This window comes from Salvelinus namaycush, chromosome 25, assembly GCF_016432855.1.
Source record: "Salvelinus namaycush isolate Seneca chromosome 25, SaNama_1.0, whole genome shotgun sequence".
In the NCBI taxonomy this organism is placed as follows: Eukaryota; Metazoa; Chordata; class Actinopteri; order Salmoniformes; family Salmonidae; genus Salvelinus; species Salvelinus namaycush.
Window position 1 is genome coordinate 654,186 of NC_052331.1, and position 26,707 is coordinate 680,892.

General features: G+C 43.2%; 1 protein-coding gene across 1 annotated transcript in view; it reads left to right on the top strand.

Moving 5' to 3' along the window:
• The window catches only part of LOC120020095 (insulin receptor-like), an 88,652-nt gene extending 62,608 nt beyond the window's left edge, over nucleotides 1-26,044 (top strand). Inside the window, exons 11-23 of the mRNA XM_038963532.1 lie at nucleotides 1,755-1,922; nucleotides 4,725-4,923; nucleotides 8,928-9,220; nucleotides 9,783-9,922; nucleotides 10,517-10,676; nucleotides 10,883-10,985; nucleotides 11,685-11,752; nucleotides 12,017-12,246; nucleotides 13,125-13,235; nucleotides 13,532-13,694; nucleotides 14,909-15,038; nucleotides 24,086-24,220; nucleotides 24,419-26,044. Of these exons, the coding sequence (XP_038819460.1) occupies nucleotides 1,755-1,922; nucleotides 4,725-4,923; nucleotides 8,928-9,220; nucleotides 9,783-9,922; nucleotides 10,517-10,676; nucleotides 10,883-10,985; nucleotides 11,685-11,752; nucleotides 12,017-12,246; nucleotides 13,125-13,235; nucleotides 13,532-13,694; nucleotides 14,909-15,038; nucleotides 24,086-24,220; nucleotides 24,419-24,812 (2,294 nt within the window). The 3' untranslated portion in view covers nucleotides 24,813-26,044. The remainder of the gene's footprint in view (nucleotides 1-1,754; nucleotides 1,923-4,724; nucleotides 4,924-8,927; nucleotides 9,221-9,782; nucleotides 9,923-10,516; nucleotides 10,677-10,882; nucleotides 10,986-11,684; nucleotides 11,753-12,016; nucleotides 12,247-13,124; nucleotides 13,236-13,531; nucleotides 13,695-14,908; nucleotides 15,039-24,085; nucleotides 24,221-24,418) is intronic.
• The last annotated feature ends 663 nt before the right edge of the window (nucleotides 26,045-26,707 follow it).

A 26,707-nucleotide genomic window follows, 5' to 3' on the forward strand; every position in this document is an offset into this window, starting at 1 on the left:
TTGACCGCCCCTGGTTAGGATAAGTAGTTTAAGGGCTACAGTAGCTGGTAGATTGGCTGTTGTCCTCTGCCTCACCTCGACTGCTAGCTGAGGTGTGTCATAGCTAATGGCACGAGAACAAGGAAGAGGAAGGAAATGATGATGAGACAGGAGTGCTACCTGTACCTCCCAGTCTCATTGTGTCTCTGCTTTGTGCCCTCTATGTCTGTAGTCACACAAGCTGAGGTCATGAATCCTATGTCAACCTGTGTGTGTGTGTCTGTTTGTGTTTGTGTGTGTGTCACCCTGCGTGCATTTAGATCTCCCTGTGTGTGTGTGTGTGTGTGTGTGTGTGTGTCACTGTGTGTGTCACTGTGTGTGTCACTGTGTGTGTCTCCAGAGGACAGGCTGTGGTTTAGGGTTGAACACAGGCAGGTGTCTAAGTTAGTCTGACTGGCTTCCTTTGTACTTGTCGTGCATTGTCTCCTTCCTTCCTGATAAACCACATTACAGTGCAGCCGCATGGCATGCCACCTCCGCGCACCACACGGGCTGGTGTGAGGCCACAGTTGGCACACAACCATCGGAGGCGTGCAGGCATGTCAAAGGTGTTCTAGGTGCAGTTTTAACGGTGTTCTACTGTAATTACAGTTTCACCGTTCTCGTCTCTAGCCTGGTCCCCGATCTGTTTCCGCTTTATTGCCAAGTCCTTGTCACTCATTGTCACGCTATGTTTGGCTGGCATCCAGGCTACCTCTGTCTCTCTGTCTATGTGGCGGTTGAACCGAACCTGGGTTCACCCCGTCTTGTGTCGTGACTCCATCAACCCCACATACCTCCAGGAGAAGCTTTCATTAAACATGATCTTTGTTCTCTGAAATCATAGCGGCTGGCACAGCACCATCAACAAGCTGGCTGGAGGGCGGCGTGCATTCTCCAGGGTGTTCTCGTTTTTCTAGTTTCACCCACCTCGCCTGTCAGGCACCTGTCCCGAGTCACGACTCCGTCGCCCCCACAAACGCTCACACACACACACATGCCTCGAGAGGAGAATCTCTCATTAGACTTCATGTTCATTGTTCTCGAACAGAGTCTGACAATGTGGTCTGACCTGTACCCTGTAGGTGTCACCGTCATCATCATCACTCACAGACCGAATGTAATCACACACCGGTACAGACAGTGATGCCTGGTACTCTCTGTCCTGTCTGCCAGTCAGTCACTCACCCTGGGGGGTTTTTACCCCTCCCCCTTCCACTGCTGATACATACATTGTAGTTATTTAGAAAGAAGCATGTCGAACACTGTGAACCTTTTGCTCGTTATCGTATTGTTATTTGACTAAATAAAGGGGAGTTCATGTCCGGGCATTGACTTACGCAGGACTGCTGGTGCTCATTTCTCCCCGGTAGTTAGTTGATTGGTTATTTGGCCTGAGAGTACACTCAACAGTCTAGAATGATTCAATGGTTAGCAAGGAAGAATGAATACATAGCAACAGTGTACAGACCTCAAGGCCACGATTTGAATAACCCTGCACTAACTGAATTGAGTTGGTTTATATCATAGACCAGGGATATTCAAATCTGATTCTGGACCTTTTTTTTACCTGATAGTTAATTGCACTCACCTGATGTGCCAAGTTTGAGTCCGTCTCAGATTCGAAGGCAGGTATGAAAACCAGTACTGGGACTGGACGTCAGGTCCAGATTTAGAATTTCTCTGTCATAGACATTAGTAACCCGTATATGGTATGTATCTGTGTTCTCCCCCAGAACCGTCCGTGCCCCTGGACCCCATCTCATCATCTAACTCGTCCTCTCAGATCATCCTGAAGTGGAAGCCCCCAACGGACCCCAACGGGAACATCACTCACTACCTGGTGTACTGTCAGCAGCAGCCTGAGGCCAGCGAGCTCTACAAGTTTGACTACTGTCAGAAAGGTGTGTTTTAGAGAGACTATTCTATTCTACAAATGTAACTTCAGTCGGAAAGGCGGTTCATAGGCATCATATATACTGAACAAAAATATAAAACGCAATATGCAACAATTTCATAGATTTTGCTGAGTTACAATTCATATGAGAAAATCAGTCAATTGAAATAAATTCATTAGGCCCTAATCTATGGATTTCACATGACTGGTAATACAGATATGCATCTGTTGGTCACAGATACCTTTAAAATGGGGCAATGGGCCTCAGGATCTCGTCACGGTATCGATAAAATGCCATTGTGTTCGTTGTCCGTAGCTTATGCCTGCCCAAACCATAACCCCACCGTCACCATGGGCCACTCTGTTCACAACGTTGACATCAGCAAACCGCTCGCCCACACGACGCCATACACGTGGTCTCCGGTTGTGAGACCGGTTGGACGTACCACATTCTCTAAAACGACGTTGGAGGTGGCTTATGGTAGAGAAATGAACGTTTTATTCTCTGGCAACAGCTCTGGTGGACATTCCTGCGGTCAGCATGCCAATTGCGCGCTCTCTCAAAACGTATGACATCTCTGGCATTGTGTTCTGTGGCAAAACTGCACATTTTTGTGGCCGTTTATTGTGCACCTGTGTAATGGTCATGCTGTTTAATATGCCGCACCTGTCAGGTGGATGGATTATCTTGGCAAAGGAGAACTGCTCACCAACAGGGATGTAAACAAATTTGTGCACCCCTAAAAAATGTGTGCGTACGGAACATTTCTGGGATCTTTTATTTCAGCTCATGAAACATGGGACCAACACTATACATGTTGCGTTTATATTTTTGTTCAGTATATTTATGCGACTATCATTAGTTTGACAACTTCCAGAAAGGTGAGTGTGAGTGTCTTCTTCGGTGGGATATTCTACTCTATTGGACTACTGCCAGAAAGGCAGCGTCTAAATAGCCGATAACAGATTAATTATAAGCCGGCGACTTTTTCCACATCATAAATGAACTAGGTTTCTTTTAGTTTAAAACGTTCAAATCGCAAGTCAGAAGAGTCTGTATAGGCTTCTCCCGAACGATATGCATAATCTAGTGATCAATTGGTAGGACAGGTGCCTGTCAGTCACAAAGTGAGCGATGACAGGGAAACCGCTGGTTTGTCAGTCTGCTGTCTGTCCCGCCTCTCGATACCTGTGTTATTATTGTACACCGTGGTTGGCTGCGGTCAAATGTATTTTCATGGAGGGAGACCATGATGTTTCTTCATTGTCTCCTGTGAGTGAATTTACACTTGCCATGTAATGTAAGTGGTAACGATGAGTTGAAATCCACTTAATTATTGTTATAATGTCCATGGTGTAGCATCGGAACAAGTAAACCAAAGAGCTTGTTTGTATTTTCCTAAGATTCGAAACCCGTGAAGACTTGTCAGTGACTGCTAAAGTGACTCGTCAGTGTAGCCTAGTGATGAGTTGTTCTGTTTGATCGGATTTGTTAGGAGCACGGAACCAGATCGCATCGGTTTGAGGGACGTTCACTTGGCCCCCTAATTTGCGTAATGGTAGGCTACTACTGCTTTTTGACAATTATCTGCAGATACTCATTGAATGTTTTCATAATTTATGTTGAACACTCACTGCAGGAACAATTGGTAGTGGAGAGAACCTCATTCTGGTCCGAAATAGGATTAAAGAAAACGGATTGAAGGTTATAAAAGCTAATGTCACGATACATATATGGTATTATTAAAGATATTGAAATGGCCTACTGATTTGATTAAAACGTTGACATCGAAGTAGTCAACTACTGCTTTCTGTGTATTAGAGCTCATGTTTAACACCTGCTTCATCCTTCAGTCATACCTGCAGGTCTATTTTTTTTATTTTATAAAAAAATATATACATATTTACCCCCCCCTTTTTTTCCCTACACAATTTTGTGGTATCCAATTGGTAGTAGTTACAGTCTCGTCTCATCACTGCAACTACCGTACGGACTTGGGAGGGGCGAAGGTCGAGAGCCATGCGTCCTCCGAAACACAACCCAACCAAAAAGGCGACCCGGCTGCAATTTCCCCGCGACCCCGACTTTGAATACCACTGGCCTACAATTTCCAAAACAACTAACACGCTGAATTCATACATTTTCAGTCATTTTAATTGTTAAGTCTCGTCTTTTTTCTCTCAATAATACACCTCATTTTACCAATCTGGGAGGTAAAGTCGTTAAAGTATTCAATGATTTAGTTGTGTATTTCGAATAGAATCAAGGCATTAGAATGTAGTAGAGACCACCAAAATAGAACTCGTTCTACGAAAGAAATTCACCGCAGTCCGGAACAACCTGGCTGGCTACGTTTTCTATGTGCTACCCCATGTACTTGGAAAACACCGCTGAAAGGTCAGGGTGTGAGAGACTGTGAAGTTCTGTGATTGAGGTGGATGGAATGGTTCTTTACCTGATTTGGCCTTCTAACAAGTGGCAGCCACTCACTCTGTGGCACACACACATGTTCTACTTTAACTTCTTCTTCTCCTCCTCTACTCCCACTCACTCGCCCAAGCAGTCAGGAGTCTAGACAACACTAGTCTGTAGGGGAATCATGTCAGAGTAGGTGTATATCAACCAGCAAAGATATTGCTGACAATTAATGACAGGCTCCCCCGGCTCTGTGTGCCTGTCTCTGTCTCCATCTTTGTCTGTCTCTGACTCTGTGTCTCCTCCTGTCTCCATCTTTGTATGTCTATTTCTCTCTCTGCCTCTGTCTCTGTCCATCTTTGCCTCTGACTCTCTCTCCATGCCTCCCTCCAGGTATGAAGCTGCCGTCGCGGGTGCCCACCCAAGTGGACAGTGATGAGGAGGCCAAGTGGAACCAGACTGAGGACGAGGGGCAGGGTGGCCGCTGCTGTGCCTGTCCCAAAACAGACAAACAGCTGAAGAAGGAGGCCGAGGACTCAGAGTACCGTAAGACCTTTGAGAACTACATCCACAACGAGGTCTTCGAGCCCAAGTACGTATGACATCTACCTCAGTCAATCAATCAATCAAGGACAAATGTCTCTATTTCTCCTTCTACCGCACCTGCTGTCTTGATCTGAATGCTCGGCTATGAAAAGCCAACTGACATTTACTCCTGAGGTGCTGACCTGTTGCACCCTCTGTAACTACTGTGATTATTATTTGACCCTGCTGGTCATCTATGAACGTTTGAACATCTTGAAGAACGATCTGGCTTTAATAGCCATATACTCTTCTAATCTCCACCCGGCACAGCCAGAAGAGGACCGGGCACCCTCGGTGCCTGGTTCCTCTCTAGGTTTCTTCCTAGGTTCCTGCCTTTCTAGAGGAGTTTTTCCTAGCCACCGTGCTTCTATATCTGCATTGCTTGCTCTTAGGGGTTTTAGGCTGGGTTATCTGTATACGCCCTTTGTGACAACTGCTGATGTAAAAAGGGCTTTATATAATCCATTTGATTGATATCGATTGATTGATAAATCAATCAGTCAAAGTCTTCATTGTATGAATTAGAATTGGTTAATTGTGTAATCAGGGTACAAAAGAACCAGCATACATAACATAACACACCATGTACACACACTAGAGGTCAACCGAGCGGCATGGCCGATAAATTAGGGCCGACTTCAAGTTTTCATAACAATCGGTAATCTGCCTTTTTGGATGCCGATTATGGCCAATTACATTGCACTCCACGAGTCGACTGCGTGGCAGGCTGTGACTACCTGTTATGCGAGTGCAGCAAGGAGCCAATCAATGTAAGTTGCTAGCTAGCATTAAACTTATCTTATCAAAAACAATCTATCCTCACATAATCACAAGTTAACTACACATGGTTGATGATATTACTAGGTTAACTTCTACTTGCACACAATCCCGGATCCGGGAGCACCCCCATCAGTAAAAAAGCTGACTAGCATAGCCTAGCATAGCGTCACAAGTAAATACTAGCATCTAAATATCATTAAATCACAAGTCCAAGACACCAGATGAAAGATACACATCTTGTGAATGCAGCCATCATTTCTGATTTTTAAAATGTTTTACAGGGAAGACACTATGTAAATCTATTAGCTAACCACGATAGCAAAAGACACAACTTTTTTTCCCACCATTTTTTTCCTGCATAGGTAGCTATCACAATTTCGACCAAATAAAGATATAAATAGCCACTAACCAAGAAACAACTTCATCAGATGACAGTCTGATAACATATTTATTGTATAGCATATGTTTTGTTAGAAAAATGTGCATATTTCAGGTATAAATCATAGTTTACCATTGCAGCCACCATCACAACTCTCACCAAAGCAACTAGAATAACTACAGAGACCAACGTGAATTATCTAAATACTCATCATAAAACATTTATGAAAAATACACAGCGTACAGCAAATGAAAGACAAAGATCTTGTGAATCCAGCCAATATTTCAGATTTTTTAAGTGTTTTACAGCCAAAACACAATATAGCATTATATTAGCTTACTACAATAGCCAACCACACAACAGCATTGATTCAAGCCAACAATAGCGATAACGAATAAACCAGCAAAAGATATTAATTTTTTCACTAACCTTCTCAAAACTTCTTCAGATGACAGTCCTATAACATCATATTACACAATACATATAGAGTTTGTTCGAAAATGTGCATATTTAGCGGCACAAATCGTGGTTATACAATGAGAATAGTAGCCAAGCTGCCAACAATATGTCGGGAGAAATCTTGGGAGAGGCACCTAATCTAATCAGTAACTAATCATAAACTTGACTAAAAAATACAGGTTGGACAGCAAATGAAAGATACATTAGTTCTTAATGCAATCGCTGTGTTAGATTTTTAAAATTAACGTTACTACGACATACAGCGTACGTTAAAGCGAGACCGCACCGAAATTAATGGCGGAATATGAGTTTTACATTTTTCAACAGAACAACGAATTAACATCATAAATAGTTCTTACTTTTTGATGAGCTCCCATCAGAATCTTGGGCAAGTTGTCCTTTGTCCAAAAGAATCGTTGCTCGGTTGTAGATTGTCGCCTTCAACTTTGGAATTAGCAGTAAACATTAGCCATGTGGCCCAGACGTGCCCAACTCACTAGAACGCAGCACAAATAAATACCCGAAAATCGCAATATACTGATATAAACTGATATAACTCGGTTTAAAATAACAACATTATGATGTCTTTAACACCTATATCGAATAAAATCAGAGCCGGATATATCTAAGGGCTATAACGGGAGCTTTCTAGAACGCCATCCTGAGGTCTGTCTTGCGTCATGGCGAAGGAAGGAAAGAGAGGACCCCACGTTGCCAGCCCATTTATAAGGCCTCAGATCTGCCTAGCAACTCCATTCCAATTCTCACTATTTGCTGACATCCAGGGGAAGGCGTATGCAGTGCATCTCAACCAATAGAAGACATGCAAATTAATAAACTGACCTCAGAACAGCCTGCAGATTTCAGATTTCTCACTTCCTCATAGGAAAATTGCTCCAACTCGAGTTCTGTTTTACTCACAGATATAATTCAAACGGTTTTAGAAACGAGAGTGTTTTCTATCCAATAGTAATAATAATATGCATATTGTACGAGCAAGAATTGAGTACGAGGCAGTTTAATTTGGGAACAAAATTTTTACCAAGTGCAAACAGCACCCCCTATTGAGAAAAGGTTAACTAGCTTGTTCTGCGTTGATTATAATCAATGCGGTGCCTGTTAATTTATCATCGAATCACAGCCTACTTCAACTTCGCCGAACTGGTGATGATATAACAAAAGTGCATTGCCGAAAAAGCACAATCTTTGCACAAATGTACCTAACCATAAACATCAATGCCTTTGTTAAAATCAATACACATTAGTATATATTTTTTAAACCTGCATATTTAGTTAAAAGAAATTCATGTTAGCAGGCAATATTAACTAGGGAAATTGTGTCACTTCTCTTGCATTCAGTGCAAGCAGAGTCAGGGTATATGCAACAGTTTGGGCCGCCTGGCTCATTGCGAACTGTGAACTAATTTGCCAGAATTGTACATTACATTTACATTTTAGTCATTTAGCAGACGCTCTTATCCAGAGCGACTTACAGTAGAGTGCATACATTTTATTACATTTTACATACTGAGACAAGGATATCCCTACCGGCCAACCCCTCCCTAACCCGGACGACGCTATGCCAATTGTGCGTCGCCCCACGGACCTCCCGGTTGCGGCCGGCTGCGACAGAGCCTGGGCGCGAACCCAGAGACTCTGGTGGCGCAGCTAGCACTGTGATGCAGTGCCCTAGACCACTGCGATGCAGTGCCCACCTCCCGGGTGGCGCAGTGTAATAATTTACAGAATTATGACATAACATTGAAGGTTGTGCAATGTAACAGCAATATGTAGACTTAGGGTTGCCACATTTAATCGATATCGGCCATTTTTTTGGTCCTCCAATAATCGGTATCGGCGTTGAAAATTCATAATCGGTCGACTTCTAACACACACACATTCACAATGTGTTTAAGGTAAGCTGTCGTCATTCATCATTTGTACTGCCATCCCTTCCCTTCCTCTTGTCAGACAAGCTGAGCGATCTTTACCTGCATTCTGTTTCCCCAGCAACACACATCATCCAACTCAGGGCTCGGTTGCGTCCCAATAATCTCTCCTTTCTCCCGAAGTGTTCATGGATTTGAAATGAAATTACTGACATAAACTCTTTCTAGCCCATGTCTACACCTGGGGGGCATGCTTTGAAATGTATGGGGAGTAGTGAACGAGTGCACACTTCAGGAGGAAGGAGAGTCTGTCGGGACGCAACAGTTTTTTTTTCTCCTTCAAGGCTAATTGAATTTCGTTTGGTGCCTTATGAATAGGACTCAGCAATCTACCCAGTAGCAATAGACTCAACATAATGGTGTGATCTATTTAGCAAATAGTTGTTATAATAAAATAAATGATTGATTTGATTAATTAATTGATTATCCCTCATTCCCTCCAAGACCAAGACAGCGCCGCTCCACCATGGGCGTAGCCAATCAGACGCAGCCGTCATTCGCCACGATGCCCACCACCCTGTCCGAAGGTTTCATCACCCGCGGCCCAGACAGTGACGATGGAAAGGGTGTGGAGAGCACTAAAATCCAGCTGACAGTGTTTGCCAAGGAGTCTACGGTCATCTCCGGCCTCCGACACTTTACCTCGTACCAGATCGATGTGCTGGCCTGCAACCACCCCACAGACCCCTCACGCTGCAGTATGGCAGCCTTCGTCTCAGCTCGCACCATGCCTGAGGGTGAGGCTATCTACATACTAGTACACTACACATACACGCACACCCACTACTTAAAGCAATACTTTGGTAATGAGGCCTTCTATCTACTTTACCAGAGTTAGATGAACTCATGGATACCATTTTGATGTCTCTGTGTCCAGTATGAAGAAAGTTGGACGTAGTTTCGCAAGCCAATGCTAACTAGCGTTAGCGCAATGACTGGAAGTCCATGGTATCTGCTAGCATAAAAAGTGAATCTGACTCTGGGGAGGTAGAAAAAGGCCCTCATTACCAAAATCCCAAAGTATCCCTTTAAGAAACCACTGTAAGAAGTAATAAACCAAAGTATCCCTTTAAGAAACCACTGTAAGAAGTAATAAACCAAACGTATCCCTTTAAGAAACCACTGTAAGAAGTAATAAACCAAACGTATCCCTTTAAGAAACCACTGTAAGAAGTAATAAGCCAGTTTAACATGATGATTTCTTGTCTACTTTTGCACAGTATTTCTAGACCAATGGTGTTTGTAGCAGTAGGATAGAGTAATGAGGCCATTTTAACACCTTGTGTATCCTGTCTACAGACAAAGCAGATGACATAGTGGGGCCCATCAGCTACGACGTGACTGAGTACACAGTTCATATTAAGTGGCTTGAGCCTAATGCCCCCAACGGCATGATCATCCTGTATGAAGTCAACTATAAGAGACTGGGAGACACAGAGGTGAGAGCTCTCATACATGTCACACAGACACACACACACACGTATGCAAACACACACAGGCACGCAAGCATAAACACACACACAAACAGACAAATACTGAACACCGGATGTGCCCCATAGTCTAATTTAATATAATACATTGAACAGTACCACAGTCTCTCTGCTCTCATTTAGTGAATAGGACCGTTAATGGAAAAGTAATAATAGCCCGATGTTGCATCAGCGCTGTGTTTTTAGTTACCATGGAAACGTTGCAAAGGCCATAGTCATCGCTGATGTTGAAAACAACATAATCACTCCGGTGGTTCTCGAATAATAGTTATTGCACAAACATGTTTTTCTCAAATCAGGTTATTAGTTTTATTATTGGCTTTATATGCAATGATTTCAAAACACATCTGATTCACATAGACATTATATTCTGTTTGCTGTGTGTTGTTTCCAATCTTAAGTCTATTATTACGCATGTCCTGTTTTTTCAATCAATACTTCAACAAAAAATATATATCTTAAGTGGCTTCTCCTGTCCCCTGTAATTCCTCTCCTCTTACAACGCAGATAAATAAATGAAAATAAAGTGTGTGTTTGTTCCAGGAGCTGCACCACTGTGTGTCCAGGAAGATGTACCAGCAGTCGGAGGGCTGCAAGCTGAGAGTGGTGCATCCTGGGAATTATACCGTGAGGATCCGAGCCACCTCGCTGGCAGGAAACGGCTCCTGGACTGACCCCACACACTTCTACGTAGAAGACCTGCGTAAGAGACGTACACACACACACCACAGACCGCTTGACCAATCAGTGAATCAATCAAATATAAGTTGTATATGCAGCTTTTACATTAGCAGTACCAGAAACCTGGCCTAAATCTCCTAAACATTAGAGCACACCGAGGCACAGTAAAATTAAGAAAATAATTGTATGTGACCATAACTGACTTTCTCCATGGCGATGTGTTTTTAGGGGTGGATCCATCCAACATGTTGAAGATTATCATTGGTTCAGTCATTTTTATCGTTTTGCTGATACTGATGACAGCGGGGGGATTCGTCATGTTCAAGAAGAAGTAAGTATTATGCTTTCTACACGTCTGTCTTTCTACAGCCAACCCAACTATATGAAAGAATCGGCCTGGTGTGTAGTCTGTTGTTCAAGAATAGGTACGTAGTGTTACAAAGCTTCTCTCCTGACTAGTAGTATTACACCAGTAGTATTTATAGGCTTTTGTTACAGCCCAGCACTAACACATGACTCAACTAATAGTGGTCTAAATTTCCATTTGATTTCATTCAAGTTGGCTGGATGTCCTTTGGGTGGGGGACCGACCATTCTTCAAATCAAATTTTATTTGCTACATGCGCCGAATACAACAAGTGTAGACTTTACCGTGAAATGCTTACTTACAAGCCTTGATACACACTGGAAACGGTTGAGCGAGAAAAACCCAGCAGCGTTGCCGTTCTTGAAACACTCAAACCGGTGCACCCTGGCACCTACTACCATACCCCGATCAAAGACGCTTCAATCTTTTGTCTTGCCCATTCATCCTCTGAATGGCACACATACACAATCCATGTCTCAATTGTCTCGGGGTTTAAAAATCCTTAACCTGTCTCCTCCCGTTCATCTACACTGATGGACGTGGATTTAACAAGTGACATCAATAATGGATCATAGCTTTCATCTGGTCAGTCTGTCATGTTTTGTGCACTCAGTGTATAATCATTATATATTATTTACCCCTACCTCCTTGTGTTCCCTCAAGGCAAACCCAGGGCCCCTCTGGACCCCTCTACACATCCTCCAACCCAGAGTACCTTAGTGCTGCTGACAGTAAGGACACATTATAATAATATTCTTTATTCTCAGCTGACCTTTGTGAATACACCTGTTTTAAAGCATAGCTGACTGGATTTTGATGTTCAAACTAGTATACCATGTAAATAGACAACTGACACATACTAGCTGTCACAACATTAGCACTATGGTGGATGTCTATGCGAATCAGAGATGTAGAATGTACAAGACTTGATTGTTGCTGTCTAGTAGTGTCCAGCCATTGACTGTGTGTGTGTGTGTGTGTGTTGTGATCTGCAGTGTACGAGCCCGACGACTGGGAGGTGGGCAGAGATAAGATCAACATCCTGCGTGAACTGGGTCAGGGCTCGTTCGGCATGGTCTACGAGGGCATCGCCAAGGACATCGTGAAGGGCGAGCCGGAGACAAGCGTGGCGGTGAAGACGGTCAACGAGTCGGCCAGTCTGAGAGAGAGAATAGAGTTCCTCAACGAGGCCTCCGTCATGAAGGGCTTCACCTGCCACCATGTGGTGAGAGACCTACAGAGGCTATAGAAGGGGATGCCACCTTACGTTTACATTTTTGTCATTTAGCAGCTTGTAATAAGGATCAATCAATCAAATGTATTTGTAAAGCCCTTTTTACATCAGCCGATGTCACAAAGTACTATACAGAAACTCAGCCTAAAACCCCAAACATTAAGCAATGCAGGTGTAGAAGCACGGTGGCTAGGAAAAACTCCCTAGAAAGGCAGAAACCTATAGAGGAACCAGGCTCTGAGGAGTGGCCAGTCCTCTTCTGGCTGTGCCGGGTGGAGATTATAACAGTACATGGCCAAGATGTTCAAACGTTCATAGATGACCAGCAGGGTCAAATAATAATAATCACAGTGGTTGTAGAGGGTGCAACAGGTCAGCATCTCAGGAGTAAATGTCAGTTGGCTTTTCATAGCTGAGCATTCAGAGTTAGAGACAGCAGGTGCGGTAGAGAGAGAGAGTCGGTCAGGGACAAGGTAGCACGTCCAGTGAACAAGTCAGGGTTCATAGCCGCAAGCAGAACAGTTGAAACTGGAGCATCAGCACGACCAGGTGGACTGGGGACAGCAAGGAGTCATCAGGCCAGGTAGTCCTGAGGCATGGTCCCAGGGTTCAGGTCCTCTGGGAGGAGAGGGAGAGAGAGAGAATTAGAGGGAGCATACTTAAATTCACACAGGACACTGGATAAGACAGGATAAATACTCCAGACATAACAGACTGACGCTAGCCTCCCGACACAAACTATTGGTGAGGAAGGTGTGACCACCACATACCATGATCATGAATAGGAGAATTGTCTTCAAAAAGTAGGTGTTGGTAGCTGCCACAGTTCAAGAATCAAAGCAAGTAAGGTAAACAAAATATTCCCTCAGGTGCGTCTGATGGGTGTGGTCTCTAAGGGCCAGCCCACTCTTGTTGTCATGGAGCTGATGACACACGGTGATTTGAAGAGCTACCTGCGCTGCCTCCGCCCTGACTCTGAGGTACATACACACACACACTCTACTGCCCCCTTGTGTCTTGTTGGAAACCAGACTAGTCTTGCACTGTCTCTGGCTGGCTGGCTGACTAACTCTGCTGGCCAGAGCGAGACTAAATTGCACCCGATTCCCTATATAGTGCCCTACTTTTGACCTGAGCTCTATAGGCCCTGGTCAAAAGTAGTGCACTATATACGGAATTGGGTGCCATTTGGGATGCAGCCTAGAATTATTGTGACCCTCATGTTTTGTAAATTAGCCCTAGTATTAATAAATGTATTATTGTTTATATTTTACAGAATAACCCTACAGGGCGCCCGCCCCCCACTCTGAAGGAGATGATTCAGATGGCAGCAGAGATAGCAGATGGCATGGCCTACCTCAACGCCAAGAAGTTTGTCCACAGAGACCTGGCTGCTAGGAACTGCATGGTGGCGCAGGACTTCACTGTTAAGATAGGAGGTAGAGTACACATATATACACACGAGCTGGGATGATAAACCGAAAATGATCAACATGATCTTATTTTGCTTATGACAGTCATTTTTTGTGATTTTGCTACACAACGTTCCTGTAGATTGTTCTAAAACCATTATGTGGTCAACAGTAATAGCCTATGCATTATGTTTGTTCCTGTTATGAAAGTATCTGCCTGTTTCGCTTTTGGCTGCTGTGTGAGCGAGCCACTCTCATTCCCTCTCCCGACTGCGCACGAAGGAGGGAGAGATGCATTCTGAGAATATGACCGTTGCTCAAAATACAATTGCGGGGAAAATACAGTTTTTAAAGCAGCTCCTGTTGTTCTAGTTACAGAGAGGAGAGTCACAGCTTTCTGTGAGTATATTATTGATATATGTTGAGTTCATGGCACCACTTTACAACCGGAGTAGGGTATTTAGTATGGGTTTTGTTGTGGAGCCCTCCACTTGCGGTGAATAGGCCTACATCAAGTAGCCTAGGCCTAGTGCTGGAAAGTTTTTGTACCACATTACATTTACTAATAGATTAATCAATTAGACTACATGGCTATCCAGCAAAAAAAATCATATTTAGAGTTCGCAATCTAGATAAGTGTTTTTTGAGTTCCCACTTTCTCAGGCGGTAAATAATATAGCCTAGGCCACAAAGATGTCGGCAAATTCCTCTCTGAAGCACCCAAAAATAAATATGATAATTCTGGATCCTATTTTGACCGGTTGCACCTAAAAATATAAATCATGCATTCCATGGATATGTTAGATGAAATAGCTTTTTTTAATCATAGGCTACCATCTGTTGTCTTACATGGCACTGGGAAAAATATGTATAAAGCCCTGCCGCTAATGTAAAGTAACTGTCCATTAAAAACAAAATGTACTGTTGTATTTATCGTTATCGAGCAAAATAGTTAAATTTTTTGCGTTATGACTTTTTGTCCATATCGCCCAGCTCCAATATATACACACACAAATGGCCGACAGTACTTGACTGTCAAGATAGGAGGTATGGCAACTCACCACCTTACTTTTCAGTTGTACTGTTTCTACGGACTACACATTAATCAGTTAAATACACCCTTATTAAGCGTTTAATATGTTAATATAGTTCAAACCAAGTCAAAGAATATCATTTGAATGTTTTTGATAGGGTCATAACAGATCTGTGGGTTGTGTTCTAATTGTCCCCCACTCCTTCAGACTTTGGTATGACCAGAGACATCTATGAGACAGACTACTACAGGAAGGGAGGGAAGGGTCTGCTTCCTGTCCGCTGGATGGCTCCTGAGTCTCTGAAGGATGGCGTGTTCACTGCAAACTCAGACTGCTGGTGAGGACACTTGACTGTGTTTGTCTGTCTTTCTCTGTGTGAATGCTTGCCGACTGTCGAATGCAGGGATTGTCAACTGCAGTCCTCACGGGCCGAAGTGGTGTCCCTGTTTTTCACCATTCAAATGTTATTTGTCACATGCTTTGTAAACAACCGGTCTGTTTTTCCCAACATATCACGACTCAGGATATGACCAGATGCAGACACAGGAGGAGGATAGTACAGTTCTCATAGTATTTATTATACAAGGGGACAGGCCAGGGCAGGTCGAGGGCAGGCAGAGGTCAGTAATCCAGGGTAAGTCAGAGGTACAGAACGGCAGGCAGGCTCAGGGCAGGCAGAATGGTCCGAAATCCAGGGCAGCAATAAACAGGTACAGAACATCAGGCAGGCTCAGGGCAGGCAGAATGGTCAGAACCGGGGAAACTAGAAAACAGAAACTAGCAAGACTGGAAAATGGGAAAACACGCTGGTAAGACTTGACAGGACAAGACAAACTGGTAACAGACAAACAGAAAACACTGGTATAAAAAAACAGGAGATAATGGGGACAAATGGGAGACACCTGGTGGGGGGTAGAGACAAGCAAAAGACAGGTGAAAAAGATCAGGGTGTGACACAACAATGCAGAGAGGGAAATGTATATACAGTACCAGTCAAACGTTTGAACACACCTACTCATTCAAGGGTTTTTATTTATTTTTACTATTTTCTACATTGTAGAATAATAGTGAATGCATCATAACTATGAAATAACACATATGTAGTAACCAAAAAAGTGTTAAACAAATAGAAATATATTTTATATTTTATATTCTTCAAAGTAGCTTTGCCCTTTGCCTTGATGACAGTTTTGCACACTGTTGGCATTCTCTCAACCAGCTTCATGAGGTAGTCACCTGGAATGCATTTCAATTAACAGGTGTGCCTTGTTAAAAGTTAATTTGTGTAATTTCTTTCCTTCTTAATGCGTTTGAGACAATCAGTTGTGTAGTGACCCAGACAATATTATTGGCACCTTCTAGAAGGGGTGGTATACAGAAGATAGTCCTATTTGATTAAAGACCAAGTCCATATTATGGCAAGAACAGCTCAAATAAGAAAAGATAAACGACAGTCCATCATTAGTCAATCCGGAAAATTTCAAGAACTTTGAAAGTTTCTTCAAGTGCAGTCGCGAAAACCATCAGGTGCTATGATGAAACTGGCTCTCATGAAGACCGCCACAGAAATGGAAGACCCAGAGTTACCTCTGCAGCAGAGGATAAGTTTGAGTTACCAGCCTCAGAGTTCAAGTAACAGACACATCTCAACATCAACTGTTCAGAGGAGACTCCGTGAATCAGGCCTTTATGGTCAAATTGCTGCAAAGAAACCACTACTAAAGGACACCAATAAGTAGAGACTTTCTTGGGCCAAGAAACACGAGCAAAAGACATTAGACCAATAGAACTCTGTCTTTTGGTTTGATGAGTCCAAATTTAAGATTTTTGGTTCCAACTGCTGTGTCTTTGTGAGGCGCAGAGTAGGTGAACGGATTATCTCCCCATGTGTGGTTCTCACCGCGAAGCATGGAGGAGGAGGAGGTGTGATGGTGTGGGAGTGCTGACATTGTCTGTGATTTATTTAGAATTCAAGGCACACTTAACCAGCATGGCCAACACAGCATTCTGCAGCGATACGCCATCCCATCTGTTTTGCGCTTAGTGAGACTATCATTTGTTTTTCAACATGACAATGACCCAACACACCAGGCTGTGTAAAGGCTATTTGACCAAGAAGGAGAGTAATGGAGAGCTGCATCAGATGACCTTGCCTCCACAATCACCCGACCTCAACCCAATTGAGATGGTTTGGCATGAGTTGGACCGCAGAGTGAAGGAAAAGCAGCCAGCAAGTGCTCAACATATGTGGGAATTCCTTCAAGACTGTTGGAAAATCCAGGTGAAGCTGGTTGAGAGAATGCCAAGAGTGTGCAAAGCTGTCATCAAGGCAAAGGGTGGCTACTTTGAAGAATCTCAAATATAAAATATATTTTGATTTGTTCAACGCTTTTTTGGTTACTACATGATTCCTTATGTGTCATTTCATAGTCTTGATGTGTTCACTATTATTTTACAATGTAGTAAAAATAAAGAAAAACTCTTGAACGAGTAGGTGTGTCCAAACTTTTGACTGGGACTGTATATTAAAACACGAGGAATAAATACACAATGAGTAACGATAACTTGGCTATATACAATCATGGCCAAATTATTAGCACCCTTGCACTATTCTCGAACAATGCACCATTTCTTCCAGGAAACTGTTGAAATTAAAACATATTTTGGTATCCATATATTTATGTCTTCGGTGTGCAGTTGAACAAAACAAAAAATTCACTAAATCTTAGCTAATTCCACAAAGAATTCCTACAATGGGGTGGTAGGTAGCCTAGTGGTTAGACCGTTGGGCCAGTAACCAAAAGGTTGCTGGATCAAATCCCCGAGCTGTCAAGGTAAAAATCTGTTCTGCCCCCGAGCAAGGCAGTGAACCCACTGTTCCCCGGGCGCCAACGACGTGGATGTCAATTAAGGCAGCCCCCCGCACCTTTCTGATTCAGAGGGGTCGGGTTAAATGCGGAAGAGACATTTCAGTTGTACAACTGACTAGGTATCCCCCTTTCCCCCAAATGAGCCAGACAATATTATTGGCACCTTCTAGAAGCAGGTGATTCTCATTTACTTTGGAATTGAATGTTTATACTGCAGGTGCCTGCAGTATAAACATCACATAGTCAACCAGTTTGAATAGAGAAGAGGACTCATTCTCCTGTTTTGTGTCACTGTGTACCGCAATGAGCATGGACAAAAGAATCACCTGCTTCTAGAAGCAGGTGATTCTCATTTACTTTGGAATTGAATGTTTATACTGCAGGTGCCTGCAGTATAAACATCACATAGTCAACCAGTTTGAATAGAGAAGAGGACTCATTCTCCTGTTTTGTGTCACTGTGTACCGCAATGAGCATGGACAAAAGAAAGAAAACAAACACAAGATTGTAGCCAAGCATGGACAATCTCAAGGCTACAAGTCCATCTCCAGAGACCTTGATGTTCCTGTTTTCACCGTACGTAATGTTATCAAAAAGTTTAAGGCCCATGCCACTGTAGCCAACCTCACTGGACGTGGCCCCAAGATAATTTGATGGAAGTTTGCGGCGAAGGACTGTTCGAATGTTGGAGAAAGCACCTCGGTGAACTGCCACACAGATTCAAGCTGACCTTCAGACACAAGGTACGACAGTTTCAACTCGCACCATCCGTCGCCAACTCAATGAAAGGGGGTTATATGGTAGGAGACCCAGGAGGACCCCTCTGCTGAGAGAAAGACATAAGAAAGCCTGACTGCAATTTCCCAAAACACACCAAAATCCTTCTGGGAGAATGTTCTGTGGACAGATGAGACCAAATTATAGCTTTTTGGTAAAGTACAGAAAACTAAATTAAGCTTTCAAAGAAAAGAACACCCCTACAGTCAAACATGGAGGAGGTTGAGTGATGTTTTGGGGTTGCTTTGCTGTCTCTGGCACTGGGCTCCTTGAACGTGTGCATGGCATCATGAAATCAGGATGATACCAAGGTATTTTGGAGCGCAATGTCGGACCCAGTGTCAGAAAGCTCGGTCTCCGTCGAAGGTCATGGGTCTTCCAGCAGGACCCCAAACACACTTCAAAAATCACCCAGGAATGGTTCAAGACAAAACGCTGGACTGTTCTGAAGTGGCCAGCAATGAGTCCAGATCTAAATCTCATTGAAAACGTGGAGAGATCTGAAAACAGCAGTTTGCACAAGAGGAGTGGGCCAAACTGCCAGTACAGTGCAGGAAGCTCATTGATGGTTATAGGAAGCGCTTGATTGCAGTTATTTTGACCAAAGGCTGTGCTACCAAATATTAAGTCTAGGGTGTGAATTATTTTGTCAATGCCATTTCTGATTTAAATGGATATATTAAGTTCTGAATCAAAAACAAAGGTTCTGTAATATTAACAGTGAAATAAATAATTGTGGAGACCAAATACTTTGTTCAATTTCAACTTATTTTTAGTTACTTTAAAAAAGTGCAAGGGTGCCAATATTTTTGTCCACGACTGTATACGGGGTACCGATTCGATATGCAGGGGTACGAGGCAATTTAGGTAAATATGTACATATGGGTAGGGGTAAAGTGACTCTGCAACAGGATAGATAATAAACGGTAGCAGCAGCGTATGTAATGAGTCAAAAGAGAGTGCAAAAAGAGTCCATGCAGATAGTCCGGGCAGCTATTTGGTTAACTATTTAGCAGTCGTAAAGGTCCTGCATGGTCAATCCGGAATCTGCATTGGCTGTGCAGCATTTGCGGTGATATGGCCTCTGCAGACATCAGGGCATTCATACTTCTCGCGCTTTACGGAGCAGCGCAGAGCCGTTGAGCATAGTTGTTGTGAGGGAAGGTGTCAAGGAAGTGAGTTTGTGTTTATGCAGGACCTCCCGCCCCACCTACCGTCAACCAATCAGGTCACTGCGGAGCTATACGGAGCCCTCTGCATCGTTACAAAATTTGGGAGGCGCACAGCGATGCGGTACAGATCTCCATTTTGCCTCTGCATGCCTCCATTTTTGTATCAAGCATAAATTGGCTTTTGTGGTTTGGGAGTAAAAGCTGTTCAGGGTCCTGATCAGTAGAGGCTGGTTGGAGGAGCTAAAGGAGGACGGGCTCATTGTAATGCCTGGAATGGAATAAATTGAACGGTATCAAACATATTAAACATATGGAAATCACATGTTTGACTTTGTTCCATTAATTCCATTCCAGCCATTACAATGCGCCTATCCTCCTATAGCTCATCCCACCAGCCTCTACTGGTCCTGTTGGTTACAGACTTGGTATATTAATACCGCTTGCCATGCAGTAGCAGAGAGAACAGTCTATGACTAGGGTGGCTGGAGTCTTTGACAATTTTTAGGGCCTTCCCCTGACACCGCCTGCTAGAAAGGTCCTGGATGGCAGAGAGCTCGGATGGCATGTAGCTCCTTGCCAAGTAGATGCCAAGTAGTTGCTATAGCAAGTGGTGATGCAGCCAGTCAAGATGCTGTCAATGGTGCAGCTTTATAACTTTTTGAGGATCTCAGGGCCCATGACAAATCTTTTCAGCCTCCTGAGGGGGAAGAGGCGTTGTCACACCTTCTTCACAACTGTGTTGGTGTGTGGACCATGTTAATTCCTTAATGAGGTGGACACCAATGAACTTGACACTCTCGACCCGCTCCAGTACAGCCCTGTCGACGTGGATGGGGGGTGCTCGGCCCTCCGTTTCCTGTTGTCCACAATCAGCTCCTTTGTCTTGCTGATAGAGCTGAGCGATTAACTGAGATGTCGGTTATTTTACAGCTATTACAGCTGCAAGTCTCTTGGGGTATGTCTCTATAAGCTTGGCACATCTAGCCACTGGGATTTTTGCCCATTCTTCAAGACAAAACTGCTCCAGCTCCTACAAGTTGGATGGGTTCTGCTGGTGTACAGCAATCTTTAAGTCATACCACAGATTCTCAATTGGATTGAGGTCTGGGCTTTGACTAGGCCATTCCAAGACATTTAAATGTTTCCCCTTAAACCCATCGAGTGTTGCTTTAGCAGTATGCTTTGGGTCATTGTCCTGCTGGTAGGTGAACCTCCATCCCAGTCTCAAATCTCTGGAAGACTGAAACAGGTTTCCCCCAAGAATTTCCCTGTATTTAGCGCCTTCCATCATTCCTTCAATTCAATTCTGACCAGTTTCCCAGTCCCTGCTGATGAAAATCATCGGCAGGGACTGGTTGGTGTTCTCGGGGTGATGAGAGGTGTTGGGTTTGCACCAGACATAGCATTTTCCTTGATGGCCAAAAAGCTCAATTTTAGTCTCATCTGACCAGAGTACCTTCTTCCATATGTTTGGGGAGTCTCCAACATGCCTTTTGGCGAACACCAAACGTGTTTGCTTATTTATTTCTCTAAGCAATGACTTTTTTCTGGACACTCTTCTGTAAAGCCCAGCTCTGTGGAGTGTATGGCTTAAAGTGGTCCTATGGACAGATACTCCAATCTCCGCTGTGGAGCTTTGCAGCTCCTTCAGGGTTATCTTTGGTCTCTTTGTTGCCTCTCTGATTAATGCCCCCCTTGCCTGGTCTGTTAGTTTTAGTGGGCGACCCTCTCTTGGCAGGTTTGTTGTTGTGCCAAATTATTTCCAATTTTTAATAATGGATTTAATGGTGCTCCATGGGATGTTCAAAGTTTCTGATATTTTTTATAACACAACCCTTTACTTCTCCACAACTTTGTCCATGACCTGTTTGGAGAGCTCCTTGGTCTTCATGGTGCCACTTGCTTGGTGGTGCACCTTGCTTAGAGGTGTTGCAGACTCTGGGGCCTTTCAGAACAGGTGTACAGTTGAAGTGGGAAGTTTAGGTTGGAGTCATTAAAACTCGTTTTTCAACCACTCCACAAATGTCTTGTTAACAAACTATAGTTTTGGCAAGTCGGTTAGGACGTCTACTTTGTGCATGACACAAGTCATTTTTCCAATTTTCCAACAATTGTTTACTGACAGATTATTTCACTTAGAATTCACTGTATTACAATTCCAGTGGGTCAGAAGTTTACATACACTAAGTTGATTGTGCCTTTAAATAGCTTGGAAAATTCCAGAAAATGTCATGGCTTTAGGAGATTCTGATAGGCTAATTGACATCATTTGAGTCAATTGGAGGTATACCTGTGGATGTATTTCAAGACCTACCTAATCAAAATAAATAAGCCAAGACCTCAGAAAAAAATTGTAGGCCTCCACAAGCAATTTCCAAACGCCTGAAGGTACCATGTTCATCTGTACAAACAATAACATTCAAGTATAAACACCATGGGACCACGCAGCCGTCATACCGCTCAGGAAAGAGACGCGTTCTGTCTCCTAGAGATGAACGTACTTTGGTGCGACAAGTGCAAATCAATCCCAGAACAACAGCAAAGGACCTTGTGAAGATGCTGGAGGACACAGGTACAAAAGTATCTATATCCACAGTAAAGCGAGTCCTATATCGACATAACCTGAAAGGCCGCTCAGCAAGGAAGAAGCCACTGCTCCAAAACCTGGGGACAAAGATCGTACTTTTTGGAGAAATGTCCTCTGGTCTGATGAAACAAAAATAGAACTGTTTGGCCATACTGACCATCATTATGTTTGGAGGAAAAAGGAGGAGGCTTGCAAGCCAAAGAACACCATGCCAACCGTGAAGCATGAGGGTGGCAGCATCATGTTGTGGGGATGCTTTGCTGCAGGAGGGACTGGTGCACTTCACAAAATAGATGGCATCATGAGGCAGGAAGATTATGTGGATATATTGAAGCAACAACTCAATACATCAGTCAGGAAGTTAAAGCTTGGTTGCAAATGAGTCTTTCAAATGGACAATGACCCCCAAGCATACTTCCATACTTAATGCTACCAAATACTAATTTAGTGTATGTAAACTTCTGACCCACTGGGTATGTGATGAAAGAAATAAAAGCTGAAATAAATCATTCTCTCTACTATTATTCTGACATTTCACATTCTTAAAATAAAGTGGTGATCCTAACTGACCTAAAACAGGGAATTTTTACTAGGATTACATGTCAGGAATTGTGAAAAACTGAGTTTAAATGTATTTGGCTAAGGTATATGTAAACTTCCGACTTCAACTGTATATGTACTGAGATCATGTGACAGATCATGTGACACTTAGATTGCACACAGGTGGACTTTATTTAACTAATTATGTGACTTCTGAAGGTAATTGGTTGCACCAGATCTTATTCAGGTGCTTCATATGCACGCACCACTTTTCCGCAAATTTATTTTTTGAAACTAGTCATTTTTTTCATTTCACTTCACCAATTTGGACTATTTTGTGTATGTCCATTTCACAATCAATTTAAATTGCAGGTTGTAATGCAACAAAATAGGAAAAATGCCAAGGGGGATGAATACTTTTGCAAGACACTGTAAGTGATTGAAAGTTGGTATTCAGCACTCATAAAATAATGCCTTATTTATGACTCTGAAGAACTACTAAAATAGTGATTTTGTCAGACAGCATAGGCAGCAGCTCTATACTGTATGAGTTGACTTGGAATGAAATAATAGTAATCAAATAAAACAAATATTGTATTAAAGTAATGTTAATAAGTGATAAGCAGTAATAGTCACGACTGTGGGACTTTTATTCATTGTTTTATTCTGTGTTACAGCATTCAACCCACATGTATCGAAACCTAAATGGAAAACCGTGATTATTTTTGTAATAACCAAACCGAAACCGAACTGACCTCAAAGAGCAATAAATTGCTTAACACTTAACACCCGGGACCACTACGGGTCCCGGGTGGCGCAGTGGTCTAGGGCACTGCATCGCAGTGCTAGCTGCGCCACCAGAGTCTCTGGGTTCGCGCCCAGGCTCTGTCGCAGCCGGCCGCAACCGGGAGGTCCGTGGGGCGACGCACAATTGGCATAGCGTCGTCCGGGTTAGGGAGGGTTTGGCCGGTAGGGATATCCTTGTCTCAGTATGTAAAATGTATGCACTCTACTGTAAGTCGCTCTGGATAAGAGCGTCTGCTAAATGACTAAAATGTAAAATGTAAATGTACTTGCTGACGTTGAGTGAGAGGTTGTTGTCCTGGCACCACACTGCCAGGTCACTGACCTCCTTCCTATAGGCTGTCTCATTGTCGTCAGTGATCAGGCCTACCACCATCGTGTCCCTAGTAAACAAATTGCATTCTAAACTGAATATCATGATTATTTGATTATTGGAGTCAGGTGTGTTAGCTGGGACTGGGGCAAAAGTGTGCAACCAATTAGGCCCCCGAGGACTGGAGTTGCCCATCCATGGTCCAGATGGACAGAATCTGGATCCTCTCAAGATTTTCTCCCTCCCTACCTATCCACCTATGGAGTTTTTCCTTGCCACTGATTTTTTTTTCTCTCCTATGTTTTTGTGTGTCTCTCCCAGGTCATTTGGTGTGGTGCTGTGGGAGGTCAGTACCCTAGCGGAGCAGCCGTACCAGGGCCTGTCCAACGAGCAGGTCCTGAAGTTCGTCATGGACGGAGGATTTCTGGACCGACCAGACAACTGTGCTGACCGGCTGTAAGTCTCACCTCCATACTGTACATATCTATGTCCAGCTGTGACTGGTCATAACAAGATTAATCATTATTGAAGGGAACTGTATGAAACATGGATTACACTTTTGTGTGTGATATTGAGGAAATCATGTTTTAACGACAACGAACATCAGCTCTTAACTATATGATGTAACAGCAGCTCCTCTCTCCTGCTATTCAGACACGACCTGATGTCGATGTGCTGGCAGTATAACCCCAAGCTGCGTCCCAGCTTCCAGGAGATCATCGAAATGCTCCACGAGGACCTTCACCGGTCCTTCCAGGAGGTCTCCTTCTACTACAGTCAGGAAAACAAGCCTCAGGAGCAGGAGGACTTTGACCTAGACATGGACAACATGGAAAGCATTCCCCTGGACCCGTCCTCCTACTCCCAGAGAGGGGACCACAGTTCCTCGTACTCTCAGAGGGGAGACCACAGCTCGGAGAGGGACGAAGCGGGTTCGTCACTGGGGTTGAGACAAAACAGCTACGAGGAACACGTCCCGTACACACATATGAACGGGGGAAAGACGAACGGACGGATACTAGCTCTGCCTCGGTCTAGTCCCTCCTAACAGAACACTATATGGATATCGTATCCCTATCTCCCCTTAAGCCCAACCTTTTCCCTCACACAGATGCATAGATATAAATATATGAATATATTTTTGTTTTGTTTTTTCATTTTATATAGATAAACACTTTTATCACTCAGAGGCCCTCTCGAAGTGTACATATCTCAGGACGTTAATGCTCTCTTGTAAAGATGCCACATCAAATAGACTACGGTATGTATGTTAATGTTCACACAGGAAACACACACAACCACACAGACACTTTTTGTATTTAAGAAAGAACCCCCCCGTGCTTCTTTCTAGTCTTTGATCCTTAAAAAATATATTTCCAATCTTCCACAAATGGGTGGCGGTTTGGGGGAATCAACTGTGAATCTAACTTTGGGACAACCAGAAGGCTGCTAACCCGAGGACTCTCCAGACTGTCCCTTGCCCAGGCCGAGGCGCTCTCCCTTGGCAGGTCAGCCCTCACTGGGTCCCTGGGTCTCCCTGGGCCATGGAGGTCCACCTGGGTCGCTCAATGTAAAAGTGCCCTTCTCTTCTATCTCTGGCTGTAGCCTGCATCTTATGTCATGGAGCTGTGTCTCTGTATCTTTGTACTCTCAAGTCGTCAACGAACGACACACTTGAGAACTAACTTTTGGATGGATGAATTTTTCAAATCCATTTTTAAATCTTCAAACAAACTTTATCGATCCACTGGAGAAGCTTGTTGTCAATTTTCTCCTCACACTCTGCAGTATTCCAGCATCACACAGAAATAATTAACAGATTTTTGGGGTTATATATTTTTAATTTATTTACGTTTCATTTTCTCTTTGAGTTTTCACATTTACAACTGAAGGATATTTAAAAAAAACTGTTTCAGAAAGACATTTTGACGAAAGAAACGAGTTCCTCAGAAGACATAGCTGCTTCTTTTTATATATTTTAGTGGGTATAGAAAATATAAATATATTATTAATATTTTTTTTTTGTACATAGTGGTTGACATACATTGTCTTTCATGAGGTATTTCCAGTCTGTAGAAAAAAAGGTTTTACATGTTTGTCTCTTATGTTTATTTTTTTCTAATGCAGAATTCATACTAATAATCATTTGGACTTGTGATAAACCAGCAGCATTTGGTATTTTCTCTTGGCTTGGCCCGTTGATATCAGATCAAATCAAACTGTCTGCTCTTCATAAATAAAGCAGCACGGTGCAACATGACCACGCTCTTTTTCTGTCCACATGCTTCTCTTACTGTTTACTTTGTTGTTGTTTACTATGTCATGGTGTCATGTGTACAAATCATCTAATAGGTCGGTCTTTGCTGAAATAAAAGATCCCAGAAATGTTCCATACGCACAAAAATCTTATTTCTCTTCAATTTTGTGCACAAATTTGTTTACATCCCTGTTAGTGAGCGTATCTCCTTTGCCAGGATATGTCACACCTGTAAGGTGGATGGATTATCAAGAAGCTGATTAAACAGTATGGTCATTACACAGGTGCACCTTGTACTGGGGGACAATAAAAGGCCACTTTAACATGTGGCACAACACAAAATGTTTTGTCGCGCAACACAATGCCACATGTCTCATGTTTTGAGCAAGTGTACAATTGGCATGCTGAATGCAGGAATGTCCAACAGCTGTTGCCAGAGAATTGAATGTTAATTTCTCTTCCATAAGCCGTCCAACGTTATTTTAGAAAATTTGGCAGTTGTCCAACCGGCCTCACAACCGCAGACCATGTGTATGCCAGGCATAAACTACGGACAACAAACACAAATGCATTTTATCAATGGCAATTTGAATGCACAAAGATGCGGTGACGAGATCCTGAGGCACCTTGTCGTGCAATTCATCCACCACCATCACCTCATGTTTCAGCATGATAATGCATGGCTC